The sequence below is a fragment of the Pristis pectinata genome, chromosome 30, assembly GCF_009764475.1.
Source record: "Pristis pectinata isolate sPriPec2 chromosome 30, sPriPec2.1.pri, whole genome shotgun sequence".
Taxonomy (NCBI): domain Eukaryota; kingdom Metazoa; phylum Chordata; class Chondrichthyes; order Rhinopristiformes; family Pristidae; genus Pristis; species Pristis pectinata.
Genome location: NC_067434.1, coordinates 26,678,136 through 26,698,281, shown reverse-complemented (window position 1 = coordinate 26,698,281; position 20,146 = coordinate 26,678,136). Strand labels below are relative to the sequence as shown.

General features: G+C 40.2%; 1 protein-coding gene across 3 annotated transcripts in view; it reads left to right on the top strand.

Annotated features, from left to right (window-relative positions):
- The window catches only part of samd8 (sterile alpha motif domain containing 8), a 56,948-nt gene that overhangs the window by 15,790 nt on the left and 21,012 nt on the right, over positions 1 to 20,146 (top strand). The window contains exon 2 of one of the 3 annotated variants that reach the window (XM_052041624.1): positions 7,559 to 8,140. The exons of 1 other annotated variant lie outside the window; for it this stretch is intronic. In XM_052041624.1, coding sequence (XP_051897584.1) covers positions 7,566 to 8,140 — 575 coding nt within the window. In that variant the 5' untranslated portion in view covers positions 7,559 to 7,565. Of the gene's footprint in view, positions 1 to 7,558; positions 8,141 to 20,146 lie in introns of those variants that run through there. One more of the 3 variants, XM_052041625.1, reaches the window with a different exon arrangement.

The following is a 20,146-nucleotide window of genomic DNA, read 5'->3' as shown; positions in this document are numbered from 1 at the left end:
GCCCTCGGGCTCTTGTATCTTCTACCAGATAAGGTTTCTTTATTAGTCACATGTACATTGAAACACACAGTGAAATGCATCTTTTGCATAGTGTTCTGGGGGCAGCCTGCAAGTGTCACCACGCTTCCAGCGCCAACATAGCACGCCCACAACTTCCTAACCCAGAGGAAAACCACGCAGACACAGGGAGAACGTACAAACTCCTTACAGACAGCGGCTGGAATTGAACCTGGGTCACTGGCACTGTAAAGCGTTATGCTAACCGCTACACTAAGAGAATGACCTGGGTGGGTGGGGTCTTTGATTAGGCTGGCTCCTTTGCCAAGGCAACGAGAGGTAAAGACAGAACCTAAGGAGGGGAGGCTGGTTTCCGTGACGTGCTGGGCTGTGGCCACAGCTCCCTGCAGTTTCTTGTGGTCCTGGGCAGAGCAGTTGCCATACCAAGCCATGATGCATCCAGATAGGATGCTTTCTGTGGTGCATTGATAAAAGTTGGTGAGTGTCAAAGGGGACATACTGAATTTCTTTAGCCTCCTGAGGAAGTAGAGGCACTTGTGAGCTTTCTTGGCTGTGGCATCTATGTGATTTGACCAGGACAAGCTATTGGTGATTTTCACTCCCAGGAACTTGAAGCTCTCAACCCTCTTGACCTCTTTACTGCTGAAATCCCTCAGAGAGAGAAAATGGAGGCCTGTCTGACATAGAAAAATACTGGAATTTATAATCAAGCACGTAATATCAAAGCACTTAGAAAATAATATGGTGAAATACTGTCAATGTGGATTTATGAAAGTCATGATTAGTCGTGTTTGGACATGTATCTAGTAGAGTAGATGAGGTGGAACCAGTGGATGTGGTGTGTTTGTATCTTTAGAAGACTTTTGACACAAAGTTGCTGCACAAAACTGGCACATTTGATATTGGGGGCAATATACTGGTGTGGATTGAGAGTTGGTTAACTGAAACTAAAGAGAAATAAAAGGGTCCTTCTCAGTTTGGCTGACTGTGCTAGTTGGGTACAAGGGGTTGGTGCTTGGAACCCAACTACAGACCATCCCCAGGTTACAAATGCCCGACTTACAGACACCCCTACATATGGCTGAGCTCCCATAATATTATTAAATTCAAAAATCCAATGTATGTACATATGTTTGTTCCTACAAACAGCAGAACTAGTTTCCTCTCTCTTCACTTTTAGTAATTGTTCTTTCTATCAGTCATGTGTGCTTTTGATGCCATTCATTACAATAACGTGGAGGTGTGTTTACCTTATCGAACTCCCATATTGACTTCTGGACAAAATCGACAGGGACTTCTGTAAAAACAGAACCATTTGTTATTGGGGGGGCAACCTGTAATTCACAATCTATATTGTGGTTTGGCTGATGGATCAAATTTCCAAGTTTGCTGATGACATGAAACTAAGTGAGAATATTAGTACTGGTGAGGGTACAAAGAGGTTTCACGAGGATATTGATTAGTAAGTGGGTAGCAACATGGCACTTGGAGTAAGTATGAAAAAATGTGAGGCAATTTGTTCCAAAGTCCCACAAATTCCTTCATGAGCTAAATGGCTAAAAGGTGTTGATAAGTGTTTTGTGCAGGAGAAAGTGTATCTTTTGCCCTTTGCTCAGGTAGATTTTTGAAGATAGAAGTCATTGTAGCACAGATTGGAATATTGTGTGTCCAGGGGACTTTGGAACAAGTTGCCAAGAGTCACTGATACTGTGATAGGTGTGTATGCTTTAATAATCCTCTGCTCAGGGATATAATGCCACTGAACTCCACTTTCAGTCCTGGTTGAGAATGGGATTTCAGCATACTGAAAGCTGATGTCATCGGTGTATGGCTGCTACATGAGATATTCATCCAGGGAGCAGGTGAGGGATGTGACCTAGGGTGGGAGGGTGATTTTTTTTTTGGGTGTCCATTTCAAGGGTCTAATATTTGGTAAGGGAGTGGTTGGAAAATGCTTAATCTTGGGGAGGGGTGGGGTGTTTCTTGGGAATTGGATTCAAGTTTGCCTTGTTGGCATGGTCAGGATGGTCTACCCACTGACTTGACGTGTGGTTGTATTGGAACTGATTGACAGGTTTGGCTCAGTGATAGGTTTGATAGTCCATGAATGCTGGTGAGACTTTGCCCAGGTTTGTGTTTTCGTGGGCATCTGTTTCAAGTTTGCCTCAGTGTCACAGTCAGATGGTGATATCCAACTAGGTAGTGAGTCTTCATTGAGACCTTTCATCTGGACTCCGAAATGTTGACTGTCCATTTCCCTCCACCGATGCTGCCTGACCCGCTGAGTTCCTCCAGTGCTTTGTGTGTTGCTCCAGTCCCTTGTGTCTTCAGTGAGCATGGAAGGTTGCCCAGAGTCAGGGTGTGTTTTCCCAGGTGTTGACAAAGTTTGCCTCAGAGAAACCGTCAGCCTATGGGATAGATGAGGAACTTCACCTAGATTTGTATGGCCTTTTTTGGCTGTGAATCTTCATGCTTAGGACCAAGGTTCTGCATCTGTCTCTGAGTCAGGTAGAGAAAAAGTTGTCAGTATTTGGGCTTGGGTTGGGTTTGTATTGGCTGTGATTAGGTCAGGTTCAGATCAGCCGTAACCCTACTTTACCTGGATTCATCTTTTTACATGTCCTCTACAAATCAATCATGCTTTAGGAACATTCGTTTTATCTTAAAAAGGCATAATTTTGTTGGAGGTTAAGTCCTAAGTGAATTTTGGGATTTGAGCATGCGAGTCTCAGGTGTAATGTGAAAGTAGTAATATAAAATATAAGATCTGTACACCAGTGACATTTTGGTGCATGTTGTAGACAGCTTCCCGTTGCCAAGAAGGAAATCTGAATGGTGAAAGGTGTGACTTTGAGGTACATTTTGCTTCTCTGGCCATATGTATTCTTTTAACTCGCTGTCTGTTGTAAATTGTACACGCATTTACCAAGTTATCCAGGATACTGAGAGTGAGAGAAATACCTTGTTTGAATTTTGAGCCCAGACAAGGAAAATAGGATGTAATCAGCTCAGAATTATTTTACTGGAACCATTACATCCAGTGAAACGGCATTGAATTTAATACCCCGGGGGATGCTGCTGAAATGGCTTAATCAATGATATCGCATATGCATAGATTTTATGTTGGAGTCCATTTGACCCTTTGATGGGGGAATTAGTCCTGTGCCTCTCTGTATCTTGCACTGTATATGTAAAGTTTTGTTAAGGTACTTGTGATCTTTGCCCTGAGGCAACAATCTAGTTGTATGCAACAAACACACAATACTGGAAGAACTCAGCAGGTCAGGTAGCATTTATGGAGTGAAATGAACATTCTGATGAAGGGTCTCGGCCACACTGAATGTTCATTTCCCTCCATTGATGCCTGCCTGACCTACCGAGTTCGTCCAGCATTTTGTGTTCATTGCTCCAGATTTCCAGCATCTGCAGTCTCTCTTGTATCTCCAGTTTTGGAGTTCTATTTGTTTAATTGTATCATTGTGTTTAATGAAAATTATTCCATCCTCTGCAAGAATCTGTTGGTGAGGAGTAATCAAGTTTACTCGTAGCATGTGGGGAAATAACACACTTGTTGTTGCAGGGTGATAGTTAACAACTAGACCACAGATCCCGAATGACCCAGTTCCAGTTGTATAGCCAATTGCTGTTGCTAATTTGGTTTCTTGGAAATGAGGGATTAAGCCTCTGGCCAATATTTACATTCCTTGTTCAATGTTTCCCAATGTCTTCTCATCAACCGCATAATTCCCTGGCACTCTTTCACACTGTTTCTGAATCTGCATATTCTTTTCCCTCTATCTTTTCTCAAAAATTGATGACGGAGATCACTTGTCTTCATAATTGTAAACTGTGTGCTCCATTGTTCTATTTTCAGGCCAGTGTATCTCAGTGTGGATCATTGCTCTCTCACTTACAATTTAACCACACCTATTTAGTGCAATATTGCCCCATTATGCCAAAAACCTACATTTTGATGCAATTTTGTTGCTGATATTTATATTCTTCTCTCGCACCCTTTATTGAGAGAATGGCAATCCTAATCTGGGTTATGATCACCTGAAGAGGGCGGAGAGATCAGGTAGCCTGAAGTGAATTTCTAAGGAGAGTGATTAAATAGTGCCACACTTTGTGAATCATATTGTTTTTGAGGAAGCCAGGAGTGTGAGAACGTGGATGGCCACTTGTCCTGTTTGAAATGCCTTTTTGCTAATAGCATTTGCTGAGTAGTGTGTTATGAACTTCACTTAAAACTTCTGGTTACAGTATGATACTGTGTACATGAGGCAGGATTAGAATTACTGAATCAGCAAGGTAATATAACGTAATCTCAATTAAAGTACTTCAATTTTAAAATCTCCAATCCATTTATTTAACTTGGACTCATCCTAATTTTAATTCTGGCACAGTGCATCTCTCATTATCGATCTGCTGCAGCCATTAGTATGGGTTAAGGTATGTACTTATAGCTTCTAAATGATATTTTTTTTCCTCTATAAGATAACGGTTGTAAATTTAGAAAAAAATTAACTGGTGTCTTAAATATTCATCAATAGTATGCTACATTTGGATAAGTCAAAGGTGAGCTGCAGAACCTGAAAGCAGAGTTGAGAGACTTTGGTTAGCTTTATCAATCTGGTTTATGTAGATGTGCGAGGTCAAAAATCAAAGGATTGAAGTTTAAAGTGCTTCTAGTGCAACTTTTATATTTAAACATTAAACCAATGGCAAGTGTTGTGGTCAGATGGGCTGTCGTCAGATTTGTTGTTGGCGTTTCCCATCTCCGACCTCCCCTGTCTCCTGTGGCTCCACACATAGATGACCACACTGATCCTTAAGGGCACTAATTCTCTCTCTAGATACCCTTTTTGGCTCTTAAGTATATTTATAGAATCTCTCATTGTGGATTAGAACTACTAATCATTCAGCACTTAAACAGGCCCACACTGATCACAGGGAGAACTTAGAAACTCCACACACAGTACTGGAGGTCAGAACTGAACCTGGACTGCTGGAGCTGTGAGACAGCAGCTCTGTCAGCCACCCCACTGTGCTGCAGATCTGAGATTACCTGCAAGCTTGATGGTTGCCTCATTCCCTGACGTGACATTATAACTCTCTGTGAGGGTTGGTTTGTTATGATATTGTTTGTCGCGGCCTGTGTCAACAGATGATGCAGCTTGGATCCTTCTTGCTGCTGGTTCACAGAATGCTACTTCTCAATTTGAGTAGAAACTTTCCTGAGACTTTGTCAATAGTAAAATAGAAAGTATAAAGCAGACTATGAGAAAAGATCATAGTTGCAGTAAATTCCCGCTGGATCTGAATTGTACTTCTGGGTGTGCATCCATTGCCCAAGCACCGATGGATTAGATGTCATGTAAATTTATTGTGAAAGGGGCTTCACTATTTTTCTTTTGCTTTGGTTTGGCATTTCTGTTCATTTTGGATCAGAATTCAGATGGAGTTTGGAGGAGCAGGCATCAGTGTAGTTAAATTGAGATTGTATTAAGAAAAAACAGTGAAATCTTTGATCCTAGCTGGCTGCTGGTGTGTCTACAAAAGAGGGGGAAGGTGTATGTAATGGCAGACTCAAGACTCGGTGGAGCTATTGGTACTGGTTTATTATTGTCACTTGTACCGAGGTCCAGTGAAAAACTTGTCTTGCAAACTGATCATACAGTTCAATTCATTACACAGTGCAGTTACATTGAGTTAGTACAGAGTGCATTGAGGTAGTACAGGTAAAAACAATAACAGTACAAAGTGTCACAGCTACAGAGAAAGTGCAGTGCAATAAGGTGCAAAGTTACAACAAGGTAGATTGTGAGGTCATAATCCATCTCATTGTATAAGGGAACCGTTCAATAGTCTTATCACAGTGGGGTAGAAGCTGTCCTTAAGTCTGGTGGTACGTGCCCTCAGGCTCCTGTATCTTCTACCCGATGGAAGAGGAGAGAAGAGAGAATGTCCCGGGTGGGTGGGGTCTTTGATTATGCCAGCTGTTTCACCAAGACAACGAGAGGTAAAGACAGAACAGGAAGATTATAGGACTGAAAATGGTCAAATACATGGAATAGTAAAACTTGAGAGGAATTAAACATGAACAGGAATTTAGGTTGGTTCCCAACCCCCCAACTTATTCAGTCACAAAAGATTGGACAGTGGTGTGTGGAAATTAGGATGGTGGCAGAGAGTTTTGGATGAGCTGAGGCTTGGAAGTATGGAATATAGGATTCTGGTCAGAAAAAAGTTATGAGAATAGTTGTTGAATTGGTTAAAGTAGGGAGAAGCAGGCAAGTGACACGTAGAAATCTTTGTAATTTGGGAGGATGTGAGGTCACTCGGTTCTGAGATGGATAGAATTCTGAAGGCAAACTGATGGATTTGTTAGAAAGTGTGATGTGGATGTTGAGGTAGACAATGTAGTCAGGAATGGCCTTCACCATAATTAAGAAAATGGAGCAGAAATGTCTTGAGGGAGGGCTAGATGTGAAGTCGGGAGAGGGTGATTGTAAATATGAGTCGGAGAGTTTATGAAGAGGGAGAGTTCTAGTAAGGAGAATTTCAGAGGATAGAGTGCAAAGGTAACTGAGATCAAGATTCATGGTTCTTCCTAAAGTTTCTCTTTGGTATCCATTCATCACTAAGTTATTATTATCAGTGATTCTGCCCCCTTCTCTGGTATAGGTCATCATTCAATATCCCACCACACATTTAATGGTTTAAACTGTGCCAGTGATTCCCATAAAATTCTTGTTGGCTACAGGATAATTCTGAACTTTTAATGATAAATATTTTATAAACATTTGTGTTGCTAGGTGTTATGGTATTTGTGACTGAGGAATGGCTACCTGTTGAGCAGAGTTATGCTGGAAGAGTGAGTCATAAATGATATAGAAACCAATACTAGAGATAACACCCAAGTTACTTTTTTTTTGTTCAGTGCATTGAATTAGATTCACCATGAAGTAGGACTGGTTTTGGTACAAATTGGGATATTTGATGCAAACGTTAGCATTTTAAACTTGGTGGTGTTTATGGAAAATTCCAAAGGTGGGTTCCAGTAAATACTAACTCATTGTCAAATGCAATAACATCTTGTTAAATACACATCTGGTTCAACTTGATTCATCTTTTGCAGTGGGAATGGCTGTGCCATTTCTAATGGAATCGGGAAAATGGTTCCAAACATTTCTAAAATCTGAATTTGGTTTCATGTGCTTCAGTTTTATTAAGGATGTCTGTATTGATGAAAGCCACAGTGAATCATAAGTCCGTCAGTGAAGGAAATGTGTAAGCCAGTTTCATTCACTTATTTTATGAATCCAAGCTTGTGGCATCCAGAGATGATTCACTTCCAAGTTATGAACGTTCTATCCTTGAATGACTTTGACCTTGAAGAATAAGCCATGACTTATATTGAAGTAAATGACCCTCCATATCTGTAATATCAAATTATATTTTTCAATTGACCAGAAATTCTGTCAAATCAGCTATGTAGTTCCACACAGTTAAGACCTTTTATTGTTTTTTCTTTCAGTTGAAACATGACGGGAAGCCAATTTAACATCAGACGCTGGACCAGCAAACATGTAGCCAAGTGGCTAAAGGAGGAAGGCTTCAGTGAATATGTTGATCTTCTATGTAATAAGCACAGACTGGATGGTGTCGCCTTGCTAACTTTGACTGAATATGATTTACGCTGCCCACCTTTAGAACTGAAAGTGTTGGGCGATATTAAAAGGTTAATGGTATCTATTCGGAAACTACAAAAACAGCACAAAGATGTCTTGGCAGAGATGGGCTATGCAAGTGATGAATGCTTTCCTGGTACTGTTGCATGTGCCACTAATTGTGCACAAAGCAAGGACTGCCAGTGTAACGGTGTGGAACATCTTGGGGACAGTGGTTCTGGTGGAGACTTGAGTACTGAACAATATCAGAATGGTAAATACTACAAACATCAAACACGGCGACTCGACCCAGAGTTCTGGAAGACTATTTTGAGTTCTATTTATGTATTCATAGTCTTTGGGTTTACATCGATTGTCATGGTAATAGTTCATGAACGTGTCCCTGACATGCAAACTTATCCACCCCTACCAGACATATTCTTGGATAGGTAAGTATTAAGTTAATGTGAATTTAAGTTACATGTGTGAAATAAATTCACTGCTAGTGAGTAGAAAGCATGCTCTGAGTCACTGGGAAAGCTGGTTACCTCATCAAATAGGAGCATGTGTTGGTGTGCGCTTCTGAAGCATCCAGGGCAAACCTGTGTTCATTTATCATTGCAGCATGCTTCGGTTTTGTATTTTTGTCTTATTTTGATCTTTAATATCCTCTTTCTATTTATCATTAAATCATTATATAAACTAAATCAATCTTAATTGCATTCCCTGTTAATAGCAGTTTTACCCCTATTTCTAAAACGTATGCAGACAGAAAGCATAATTCTAATATCTGATCTTTTAACATTTTGGGTAAGCTCCATTTCCTCTCCAGTATGATGTAAAGTCCTGGGGTAGAGCCTGTTCAGAGGCGTGTACTCCTGCTGCTCTAAATAATCCTGATTACTACTTCCTGTCTGGTGACTTGCTTCACCTCTGCCAGTTATCATTTGGTAAAACACACAACATTTTAGTGTAAAGGAAGTCAAAATGCTTTCTCATTTTATTTTTAAAATGACAGAGTTGCACTACTGTGATGTTGCCAATCATGGTCTGGGGAAATTAAAGCATATGATTCTCTTGGTTTGAATTCACTTCTGCTGGAACCTTTAAGTATTGACTCATGCTCAAAGATCAAGAAAAAGACATGCATGTAATCATTGAATCATTATTCAGTATCTTCAGTGACCATATACTTGATGAATGAATTGTGACAATGCCAAGGAACACACTGAATTGTGGCTGTGGTCGTTGTGCAGATGGCTTTCATGTAAAATATTCTTTTAAATAGTTGCCTCACTATTTAGTTTTCAATAATAGCAATCACACTGTTTACTGCTGTACTGTTGCTGCTGGTTCTGTACACTGATCTTAATCTGTGTGGAACTGAAGGATGCCTGGGCCTCACTCGGGGAAGAGCTGAGGGGTTCTCTTAGTGTCTGGCCAACATATGTTCCTCAGTCAGCGTCAACCACCAGGATTAATGACTCAAGCATTTCATCTTGTTTGTTGATGTAAACTATCTGCTATGGTTTCATTTAACTATTTTAAAAAAACCTAATTCATTAGCTGCAAGGTGCTTGGCTTGTGACATTCAAAGGATGTGAAAGATGCTGTATGACGTTATGAACATACAAAGGGCAGGAGAGACCTCCTGGGTAAATGAGATCTGTCACGTGTTACCACAGACACATGAAACATCTTTCTACCTCACCACCATACTCTCCTCTAATCATGCATTATCCTTGGAAAAACAATTTTGAGAAATTCCCCTCCGATTGTGGAAGGGAATCAAGGTTCAGGGAACCTGAGCATTGACTGATAGCATTAGTCCTGTGGTTTCTGTCCAAGGTTTAAGATGTTTCTCATTTGCAAGAACTTGCTCTGTGTGGTCTTTAAATCCTGCAGCAAATTCAAACTCATTGAATGCATCAAAATCAGTAATTTGCATTTACAAAATTCTTTTAACATAATATAATGTCCTAAAATGCATCATATACGGATGGCCACCTGACCACATAAAGAGATTACAACAAGTTACCAAGAGGTTGGTTAAAAAGTAGTCGCTGTACAGGACTTGGTGCATGTTAGAGAGTGGGCAGTGGAAGTTTGGACAAAGTCAAGTTAATGGAGCATAGGAACTGGTTGACAGACCAAGAGAGCATTGGAATAATTGAGGCAATTAAGATATTGATGGGCTGAAGCAGAGGTGAGGTCGAATGATATTGTAAAGAATTGGAAGTAGGTTGTTGGCACAATGGTGCAGCAGTTAATGCTGCTGTCTCAGCTCCAGTGAACCAGGTTTGATCCTGAGCTTGGGTGCTATCCGTGTGGAGTTTACATGCTCTTCCTGTGACAGTGTGGGTTTCCTGGGCTGCTCTGGTTTCCTCCCACATTCCAAAGAGGTTCTGGAAAAGTGTGGAGAATTCTGTTTACTGTAAATGCAGTCCATTTAGAAGTTACCTTTATGTTCTGCTGTGGATCAAATGCCCGATTCATTCAGCGCATTTATTTCTTTATTTGTCACTGCATCTTTTCTCTTTAACGCATAACTGGGTTGACTGTCCAATGTTTAATTGCATGCATGTGTACTATCCTAACAGCATATTTAGAGCAATATCTTCTGCATGAAGGATGGAGTTGTACAGAATAGAAACAGGCCCTTCAGCCCACCGTGTACATGCTGACCATTGAATAACAATCTATATCAATCCCATTTACCAGCACCACCTTGGTAATTCAAGTGCTTTGTCCAGATGCTGATTAAATTATATGAAGGTACCTGCTCCACCACCTTCTCAGTTAGTGTGTTTCAGGTTGCAACTACCTGGGTAAAAAAAATTCTCCTTCAGATCAACTCTAAACCTCTTGCTCCTCAATTAAACTTATGCATTCTAGTCTTAGACACGTTTGAAATGGGGAAACGTTTCTTACTATCTACCCTATGTATGCCTCTTATAATTTTGTACATCTCCATCAGGTCCCCTTTCAGACTTAACTGCTTCAAGGAAAACAAGCCTGTCCAGTTTGTCATAATTGAAACATTCCCTACCAGGCAACATCCTGGCGAATCTCCTCTCCTCCCTCTCCAGTACAACTGTGTCTTTCCTCTGCAGCAAAAACAAACTACGGGAAGATCTCACTGGGTCAAGCAGTATCTGTGGAGGTAAACGTTTTGGGTCAAGACCCTGCATCTGATACTCCACTGTGACCTAACCAATGTTTTATAAAGTGGTACCAAGGCCTTCCTGCTCTTGCATTCAATGCATTGGCTTATGAAGGCAAGCATCCTGTATGGGTTCTTCACCACCCTGTGCTGACATCTTCAGGGATCTTTAGACTTGTACACCAAGGTCCCCTTGTTCCTCCATACTCCTTAGGGTCCTGTCATTCATGATATATGTCCCATCCTTATATGACACCCCAACATGCAGCATCTCACACTTAACAGGATTAAATTTCCATCTGCTATTGCCCTGCCCAGTTTACCAGCTGATCAATATTATTCTGTAACCCAACTACCCTCCTCACTATCAATGATGCCAATTTTTGTGCCAGCTACAAACTTGCCAATGATATCTCCTACATTGACATCCAAGTCACTAATACTTATTTAAAAAAAACCCAGCAAGGGTCCGACAACAATCCTAGTGGTACACTTCTTGTTACAGGCTTCCAATCACCAAGCAACCCTTCACTGTCACCCTCTGTCTCCTATTACCAAGTCAATTTTAGATCCAGTTTGCCAATTTGCCTTGGATTCCATAGGCTCTAACCTTTTGGACCAGCCTTCCATGTGGAACCTAGTCAAATGACTTACTGAAATCGATATTAACCACATCAACTGTGTTGTCTTCATCAATATATTTAATTACCTCTTCAAAACAAACTTAATTAATGTGCAAGTCCACTCCAAGTTAAAATTTTCAATAGGTTCCTGCACTATCACAGGAGTAGTCTGACATCTAATCAAGTTTCAGCTGCTTTGTAAAAAAAAAGACAAGCAGAATTCAATTGATATCCATAAATATTAGCTGTGAGGGCTTTATTGAAACTGATTCTAAACAGGGACCAAGAGAAAGTGGTGCTATAACTTCATTTCCCCTCTGATGTTTAGCTAGGTTGATTCCACCATTGTAAATAGAATGGGTGTGGCCATGTCCAAAAGATTCATTGGAAACTAGATGGAAAGGACTTTGATGTCCCTATAAAGAATGATCAGTGGCCTGTATTCCAGTAGGTTGGGAAGATGCCCTCATTTTACATTTCAGATGACACCACAGTTAGGAAGAAGTATTTTTACTTACTTCAAAACCTGTTAAGGTGTGATGTTGCATCCTGAAAGCAATGCCATAATTTCCTACATCTGTCATAGGCAGTGTAACTTGTGGATTTGGCAGTCATAGAGCTTGAAACTTAGTAATAGTTGCATCATGGATATTTTTAAAAATCCAGAATATTAGTGAATGTGGCCAGAGTAATTGCATGCATCCATGGTAATAGATTGCTTATGTTAGATCAAGTAAGTCAGGAATACTGATCCAGATTTAGAGGATCATTAGTTTAGAAAAGAAAGGAATTTTTTTTTTCTGTAATCTAATCTCTGGTCTAATTTTTTTAAAACAATTTTCTATTTATCCTCCCCTGATTTCCATCTTTCTGACCCCACACTTCTGGGCCAAATGGATCTATTTTACACAGATGAAGTGTTGGAAAATTCTTTTTGGCAGCACATTTAAGTGCATAGAATGCAATTTAATTCTTTTAAATACAGGAAGTCCCCGGGTTACGAACGCCTGACTTACAAATGCCTGTACTTACGAACTGACCTCCGTAAAGCCTATTATTTTAAAAACTCAAGTTACACACAATGGTTCGTACTAACGAATGGGTGGACTACTTTGCGTGATGCTCAAAACACTGCGCGTTATTACTGCATTATTATATTTATGATGTTTTAGGTAAAATATATACTATATGCTAAGACAAACATTTGACTAATTGACGCTAGATGTGAACTGTACGTAACTGTTCCGACTTACAAACTCGACTTACGAACAGACTCAAAAACTGAACTCATTTGTAATCCGGGGACTTCCTGTATATTCACGTACTTTTTAAAAATTATTTTAATGGTACACATTAAACTTCACAATCATTCAAACTGTCTAGATTTCATGAGTCTTGGTCTTTTACATTCTAAATATAAATGTAGCACCCAAGAATTGACTGTGTGTTCGGTCTTCCTGCTCCACTGTAACAGGCTCTGAACTTTCTGCATTGGTATTCTGACAGTTTTAAAAAAATCAACATCTGAATGCTTGCTGTGGGAACATTTGCTAAAATTATAGCACATTTGCATTTGAAAAAGATGTGCATGGAAAATAAATTGGATGCATATAGTTAAGCATATATTTTGAAATTCCCCTGAAGCATTTATTTTATTCCATTAAAATGGAAACCACCACAAAAACTTTAAATGTCAAACATTGGAATTTCAAGGAGCATGTGACGTGCTCTTTGGTATTATTCATGGGCATAACTTTCTAAAGCTTCAATGGGATGTATTCATTTTTCAGGGCTGTTGCATTGCTTAAAGCTTTCAAAGGTTCAAACTGCTTCTCAATATACAATTTCTATTATTGGTTACTGATCAGTTAAGATCTGGGTGAGGACTAAACTTGGCTAACTTTTAGTATGTCATTAATGCAAAACTATTGGAAACAAACTATTGTCAAATGGCCTTTATTTCGAGACCTGTATAATTTGGGATGATATCCTGGATTTACCTCTGTCAGGAAGCATGTGTGAACACTGAAGTCCCAGGCTTCCTCAGAAGGGGTCACTGATGATTTCCATACTGCACTCTTGAGCTCCAGTTGAACCTGAATGGGTTCAATGAATCCATTCAATTCAAGGGAAAGGAATAACTGAGAGGCAACTTTCAGGTGATTTTTTTTTAATTAATTAACTTTAATCTGCTTAATTGTCCTTGAGTGTTTAACTAATTTTTAAAATTGTATCAATTTTTAATAGTTTCTGAATATTAAACGTCTGGTATTCACAAACATTCAAACTATTTCACAGCTTTAATGTCTGGGGACATGGCTTAACCAACTGTCAAATCATTTTGATGCAGGCCAAGAGCTCTATGCTGCAGAATTAGTGATTTGGGCAAAGACGAGTGTGTGGGTCACCACTCCCAGTGAATTCCATGGTAGAATATCATTTATTTGTTAAATAACAACTTTTGCATTGACATATAAACCACAATGCAAGTTGGAACGATATCACCAACCTGGAACGTCAATTTTTGGGAGGTGGTATAGGACCAATTAAAGCAATTGTATTAAATTGAATGGACTTTGCAGTGACTGCAGTATAACCTCAGAGTAAATTTAAATTATCACTGTTTCTGGGATCAGACTTTGAACAGCTTAATTTAACCATCATTATGAATGAAGACTATGATGTTCAGAGCCCAAGAATGTAATCCATGCAATTGCATTAAGATGAACGGGACAGAGAAGAATCAGGTGATCAGAAGCTTGTGGACTGAATGCAGATGTTTCTACATAGTGTTTGCCCACTCTTGTGTTCTTTCTACCCATGGAGAGGAGGCTGCATTCTGATTAGCAAATACACTATTAAACTGAGAGAAGTGTAAGTAAGTTGCTGTTTCATGAGCAACAGTTTGTGGTCTGGATGATTGAACGGGGAAATGTTCCACCTCTTGCTCTTGTTGGAATGGGAAAATGTGGTAGTGATTGAGGAGTAAAGCAAGGGTCCCTTTGGATTGTTGAAGGTGGCATTTTGGTGGGGAGGTGGTGGTTGAAGATATGTTTGTCAGTATTTTGCCAGAGGTGTTACAAAAAGCACAGGATATCTGCTGTAGGAGGTTGGTGAGGACAAGAAAATCCTTCCAAGGAGTGTGGTTTGTAGAACAAGGGACGGGAGAATTGCAGGAAATGGAACAGGGATAGTTGATGAGCATGGAAGGTGGCATCACTGGAAGAGCTGTGACAGAGACTCGCCTGGAGAATGGAATGCAATCCTTTCAGGAAGTCATGGAGGGAGGTGTAATCAAGATAGCTGTGAGGGTCATTAGGGTTATAATGGATCCTCATTGTCCCCAGTGTAGGGGAGGGAGAAGTTGAGAAAAGAAAAGGAAGAGCTTGTGAAAGATATTTGAAAATGAGTAAACGGTGAAAATTGACAGGAAAGTTGATGAAATTCTTCTCTTCAGTGTGAGAGTAGGAAAACACAAGAAAGCACTCCTCATTGTCCTGTAGAAAGAGATTGGTTCCACGAAAAAAAACATGTCCCACGTGCCCCACGGTAAGGCAAGTGTAGCTGGAACACATTTGGATTCCCATAGCAATACCTTTTATTTGGAGGAATGAATGATGTCTGAGGAGAAATTGTTCACTGTGGGGACGTTCAGGCCCTTTGCAGTTCTGTTCCATATGTTTTTGCAAAACTCTGCAAAACAGTCCAACAAAAGTATGCAATTTCTCACTGAGCAGCCGTAGTGCTGGTTCACACAAAAAATGGAAGATTGCTACTTCAGAGGTCAAGAGGATCCATGTGCCTCATGATTTGTATTCACGTAAAGGGCTTTTTTATATTTGCCTGATTATTACTGGGAACTCTATCCTTATTTTCCTTGTTTATGCAACGCAAGTTTCCTAACCAAACTGATTCTGCCTCTTTTTGTGTTCTTCATTCCTACTCCCTTTGTCTTTAACTCTCATGAACCTTTCATCACCTTGTCTCCTTTTGCTTCTCCCGTTCTGGGTACTCTGCCTCCCATGTTCCTAATCCAACCCTTCAGCATGCCTCAGTATTTTATTCCTGCTACCAGCCCAGGCTTTGCTGCCACTTAGGTAACTTGGCAGGTTCCCTAAAGTGCTTATTCACATCTTTTGAAGAGTCTGTTGAGAAGCTCTTTACTGCTTCCTCAAGGGCAGCAACTCCAACTTTCCCAAACATCTCTCATGAGCTTCCCATCCAGAGCACATGCTGGTGCCAATCTTGCCAGCCTTCCCTTGTTCAGCCTTCCTAGTAAAAGCCCTTAGAAACCACCAGTTCATCAGCCATTGTTGTCCCACCATAACTGAACATCAACTTGGTTGAGTTTCTTTGCCTGGTTGAATATTTTGATTCAGTCATGTGGTTCAGAGATTTCTGGCATGGCCAGCACTTATTGCCTGTCTCTGAGTGTCCATGAAACAGTGATGGTGAGTCACCATCCTAAGCTCCTGCACTTTTTTGTGGTGATGAATCTCCACAGTACTTTTGGGTAGGGAATTCCAAGATGTTGATCCATTGACGATGAAAGAATGGTGTGTGACTTGCAGATGATGGATGTTGGTGTGAGTTTGCTGCCCTTCCCTATTAGTGGCAATAGTCAGTGATTTTGAAGGTATTATCATAAGGACTTTGAGTTAATATGGTGTACTTGGAGATGCTACATTCCCTGTGGGGAAGGAATTAATGTTTACGATAGTGGATGCATACAGGTAAGCAAGTTGAGCTTCGTGTATATTGTTAGAGCTGTACTCATCCATGTGAAAGGACTGTATTTTTGCAGGTGTTAAAAGAACCTTTGAGCAAGGAGGGAGAGAGCCTGTTACAGAAGAGACAGCTTCTGATCTTTCTTAAACGCCAGAATTTTTTTCCTGGCTCATTAGTTTTCTGATTATGATATCTCCCATCATCACCAAATTGTGTTTGTTTTTTGATGCTAATGCCATTGAGTGTCAAGAATCTTGTTAGACCCTTGTTGAGAAAAGTAATTGAATGACACCCGTGACATGCTTGCATTTGCTCCATGTTTCGTTGTCTGGCACAGACTGCTCCATTATCTGAGGAGCTGTGAAAGGGATTGAATCCCATGCAGTCATCGAATATCTCACTTCTGATCTCATGAGAGAGGAAAGGTCAATGACGAAGCAGCAACTTTGGCTTTTGACATGTTTGACCATTCAGTTTTTCTCTGGCGTCGTCTGTCAGTGGGTCTGGCATCACCTGAACCAGTCATAGACAGAAAGTACTTACACTTGATTATGGTCCTGTTCTGTGATGTCTGGACCCACTAACAAAGTAATCTTGGACTGCTCTTGTTTTTCACTAATATCTTGGGGTGCAAGTCTATACTCCCTGAAAGTGACAACGCAAGTGGATAGGGCGGTAAAGAAGGCATACGCATGCTTGCCTTCATCAGTCATGGCATTGAATATAAAAGTTGGAAGTCATGTTGCAGCTGTATACAACTTTGGTTAGGCCACATTTGGAGTATAGGATGTAGAGGCTTTGGAGAGGGTGCAGAAAAGATTCACCAGTTGCCTGGTTTGGAGAGTTTTAGTTATAAGGAGAGGTTGGACAAATTAGGCTTGTTTTTTCTGGTGCATTGGAGGCTGAGGGGCAACCTGATTGAAGTATATAAAATTATGAGAGGCACAGGGTGGAAATGCCAGAGGCCCAGCCAGTCCCGATGAAGGGTCTTGACCTGAAATGTTGACTGTCCACTTCCATCCATTGATGCTGCCTGACCTGCTGAGTTCCTCCAGTGCTTTTTGTGTTGTTCCAGATTCTAGCATCTAGTCTTCAAATACTAGAGACCATAGGTTTAAAGTGAGAGAAGGTAGGTTTAAAGTAGATGTGTGATGCAAGTTTTTTTTTAGTGCTGCTAGGGTAGGTGGCAGAAGCAGATATGATAGCAATGTTTAGGAGGCATATGTATACGAGCAGGGAATAGAGGGATATGGACCATGTGGTGGCAGGTGGGAATAGTTTGGATTGGCATCATGGTCGCCGCAGGTGTGGTGGGCTGAAAGGCCTGTTCCTTTGCTGTACTGTTCTGTGCAGTGATGACAGCCAGCTATACCTCTCTCCCATCTTCTCAGACCCTCCCTATCTCCAGTCTGCCATATAGTTTGACTACCATCCAGAAGTGGATGAACAAAAATTTTCTCCAACTGAAGATTAGGAAGACCAACATCATTATCTTTGATTCTCCCCACAAACTTGCTCTCTAGCCATTCACATTCTCTGTCACCTTGGCAACTGTTGAGGTTGAATTGGAATGTCCACAGCCTTTCTGTTGTACTTAACACTGAAAGGAACTTCTAATCAAGTACCTGCTCCTTAGCAAAACCACCTGTATGGTTGATCAACTCTTTTAAGTTCCAAAGTTCTTCCATCCTCCATCAACCAAACCACTGTCACCTTGTGTTAGATCCTGCTGGCCATATCCTAATTCACACAGTCCCATTTACTATTCATTCCTATCTTTGATAACCTACATTCGTCTAACGTTGTCTTCAAATCCCTTCGTGGCCTGGTCTCTTCATGCCTCTGGAGCTTCTTCAGCTGTACAATTCTTAGATCCTTGCACTCTTTCCAATTGTGGCCCTTTGAGCATCCTTTCGTTTGGTTGCTGTACTACAGGTGGCCGTACTTTCAAGTATATAGGCTTCGGATTTCCTTCCAAAAATCACTTTAACTCTCTACCTCCATTCTCCTTTCAGATGCTTTTTGAAATATGCATCCTTCCCCAAGCTCATTTATCTGAAATCTCCTAATGTAGCTGGACGTTGAATTTTTCTTTAATGAATATAATTCTCAAGTGCCTTAGGAATTTTTACTCCATTAGAGGTAATATAAGTGTCAAATATTGCTTGACATTGGGTCTTCACTTTCTCTGTTCCTAGTTTAAGGCTGTGAAGTGGTGCTGAATGAGAGGGATTCTGAGAGACCAATGCATCATTTGACTTTGGGCTCAAATATGATGTGATTTTGATTTTGAAGCTGGGATTTTTCAGGCAATGAATAAATATGAAATCTGTTAAATCCGTAATAACTTGGATATATGTGCCCCAAGTTGTTTCTTGTACACAGAAAACCAAAAACTGTCATGGAACCAAAGAATCTGTGAAGAGAGTACATCAAAAACGTGGCCAATGAAGTAAATTTCTAGGAGACTTCAAAAGTGAGAAATTGTCAAAGTTTAGGAAGACTTCAAGGTGCAAATAGGCAGTTGAATGTAGGACCACTAATTGCAGGGATTTCAGGATACATAGTCCCTGGAGTTGGAAGAATGGATTAGAGTGAAACATGCAATTTTATCAATATTTCTACGTTCCTTGAGTCCTGCTTGATGGGAACCGCTGCAGATCTGAGAATGGTTTGCTCTTTTCCCATTTCTGATCAAGTGTGCAGCATGCATAATCTCAGGAAATGTTCAGTCTACACCAACTTGTTTAAGCATTGACCAATAATTCTGCCCTAGGACATTATCATATAAAACATTTTATGCGGTCTGAGTTTGAAAATGATTCAGTAGTTTGCATGGTGTCTAGTATTACATCAAATGCATTATTTGCTGGGATGCAGTTCAGATCGATGTAATTAGCATGGCTTGTGGTAAAATTTCTTCATTCAAAATGGCTACTTATATGAATTTGCTCCAACAGTCTTCAAGTCTTATTTAGCTGGGACATTTTACTTGCAGCCAGCGAGTTCAGCACTGGGTCATGTTATAAGATATTTGATCAGTGTATCCTTAAGTATTGGGACAATCAAAGAATTGGTGAAAACTGTTGCAGAAAGGAAACTGAAGAGGTCTATGGTTGCGTACTGCCAAGAATCAGTAATGTTAGGATGAGGTGGGGGCAAATGGAAATAAACAGATTTACACTCCAGTTTGAGCATTTGTGAACATTGCAGTACAAACCCATTTATTAAAATAAGGCGATAAGAGGCAGCATTTTACACCCATGAATTCTGTTGGGTTATGTAGGACTCAAAATTATCGCTCATAATAAATTAAATAGTTTAAAAAGGGGGTTCAAATTATTCAACATTAATGCAACAATGGAATTTCCTTAACAGAAGATTATTTTTCTTTTGTAATTTTATTGGATGTGCAAATATTGAATATTAAACCCTTCTGCAAGAAACAGTATGGAAAGTTCCATTGAAGCTGCATCTTTGCCCCTTGGTTTGTGTAGTGTGGGTTTCTGACCTTGGTTTGTGTAGTGTTGGCCTCTGATAGCAGGCTTGGGTGGCCTGTCAGCATCCTGGGTAGGTCCCTGAAAGAATCATCCAGAAATGTGGACTGATGATCCGGAATTATGGATTCCTATCAAATTATGGCAGCAGGGGAATGTAACTTTGGATAGCTAAATAAATCTGGGTTAGACAGCTGCTTTTAGTAATGAAGATTGTAAAACTGTTGCCTTATCAGAAAAACTCTGCTAACTCACTAATTCTCAAGGAATACATTAAAAAACCTGGTGAGATTCTTAATGGTGGCCATCTTTTCAATGACATTTGGAGACAACAGAATCTGGTATAATGTCTTAATTGGATCAAAGACATTTTCAGGTGCCATTTTGTTTGTTTTTTTTGCTAGAGTAATCAAAAATTAATTCTGCACCCTTGCCTTCCAATAA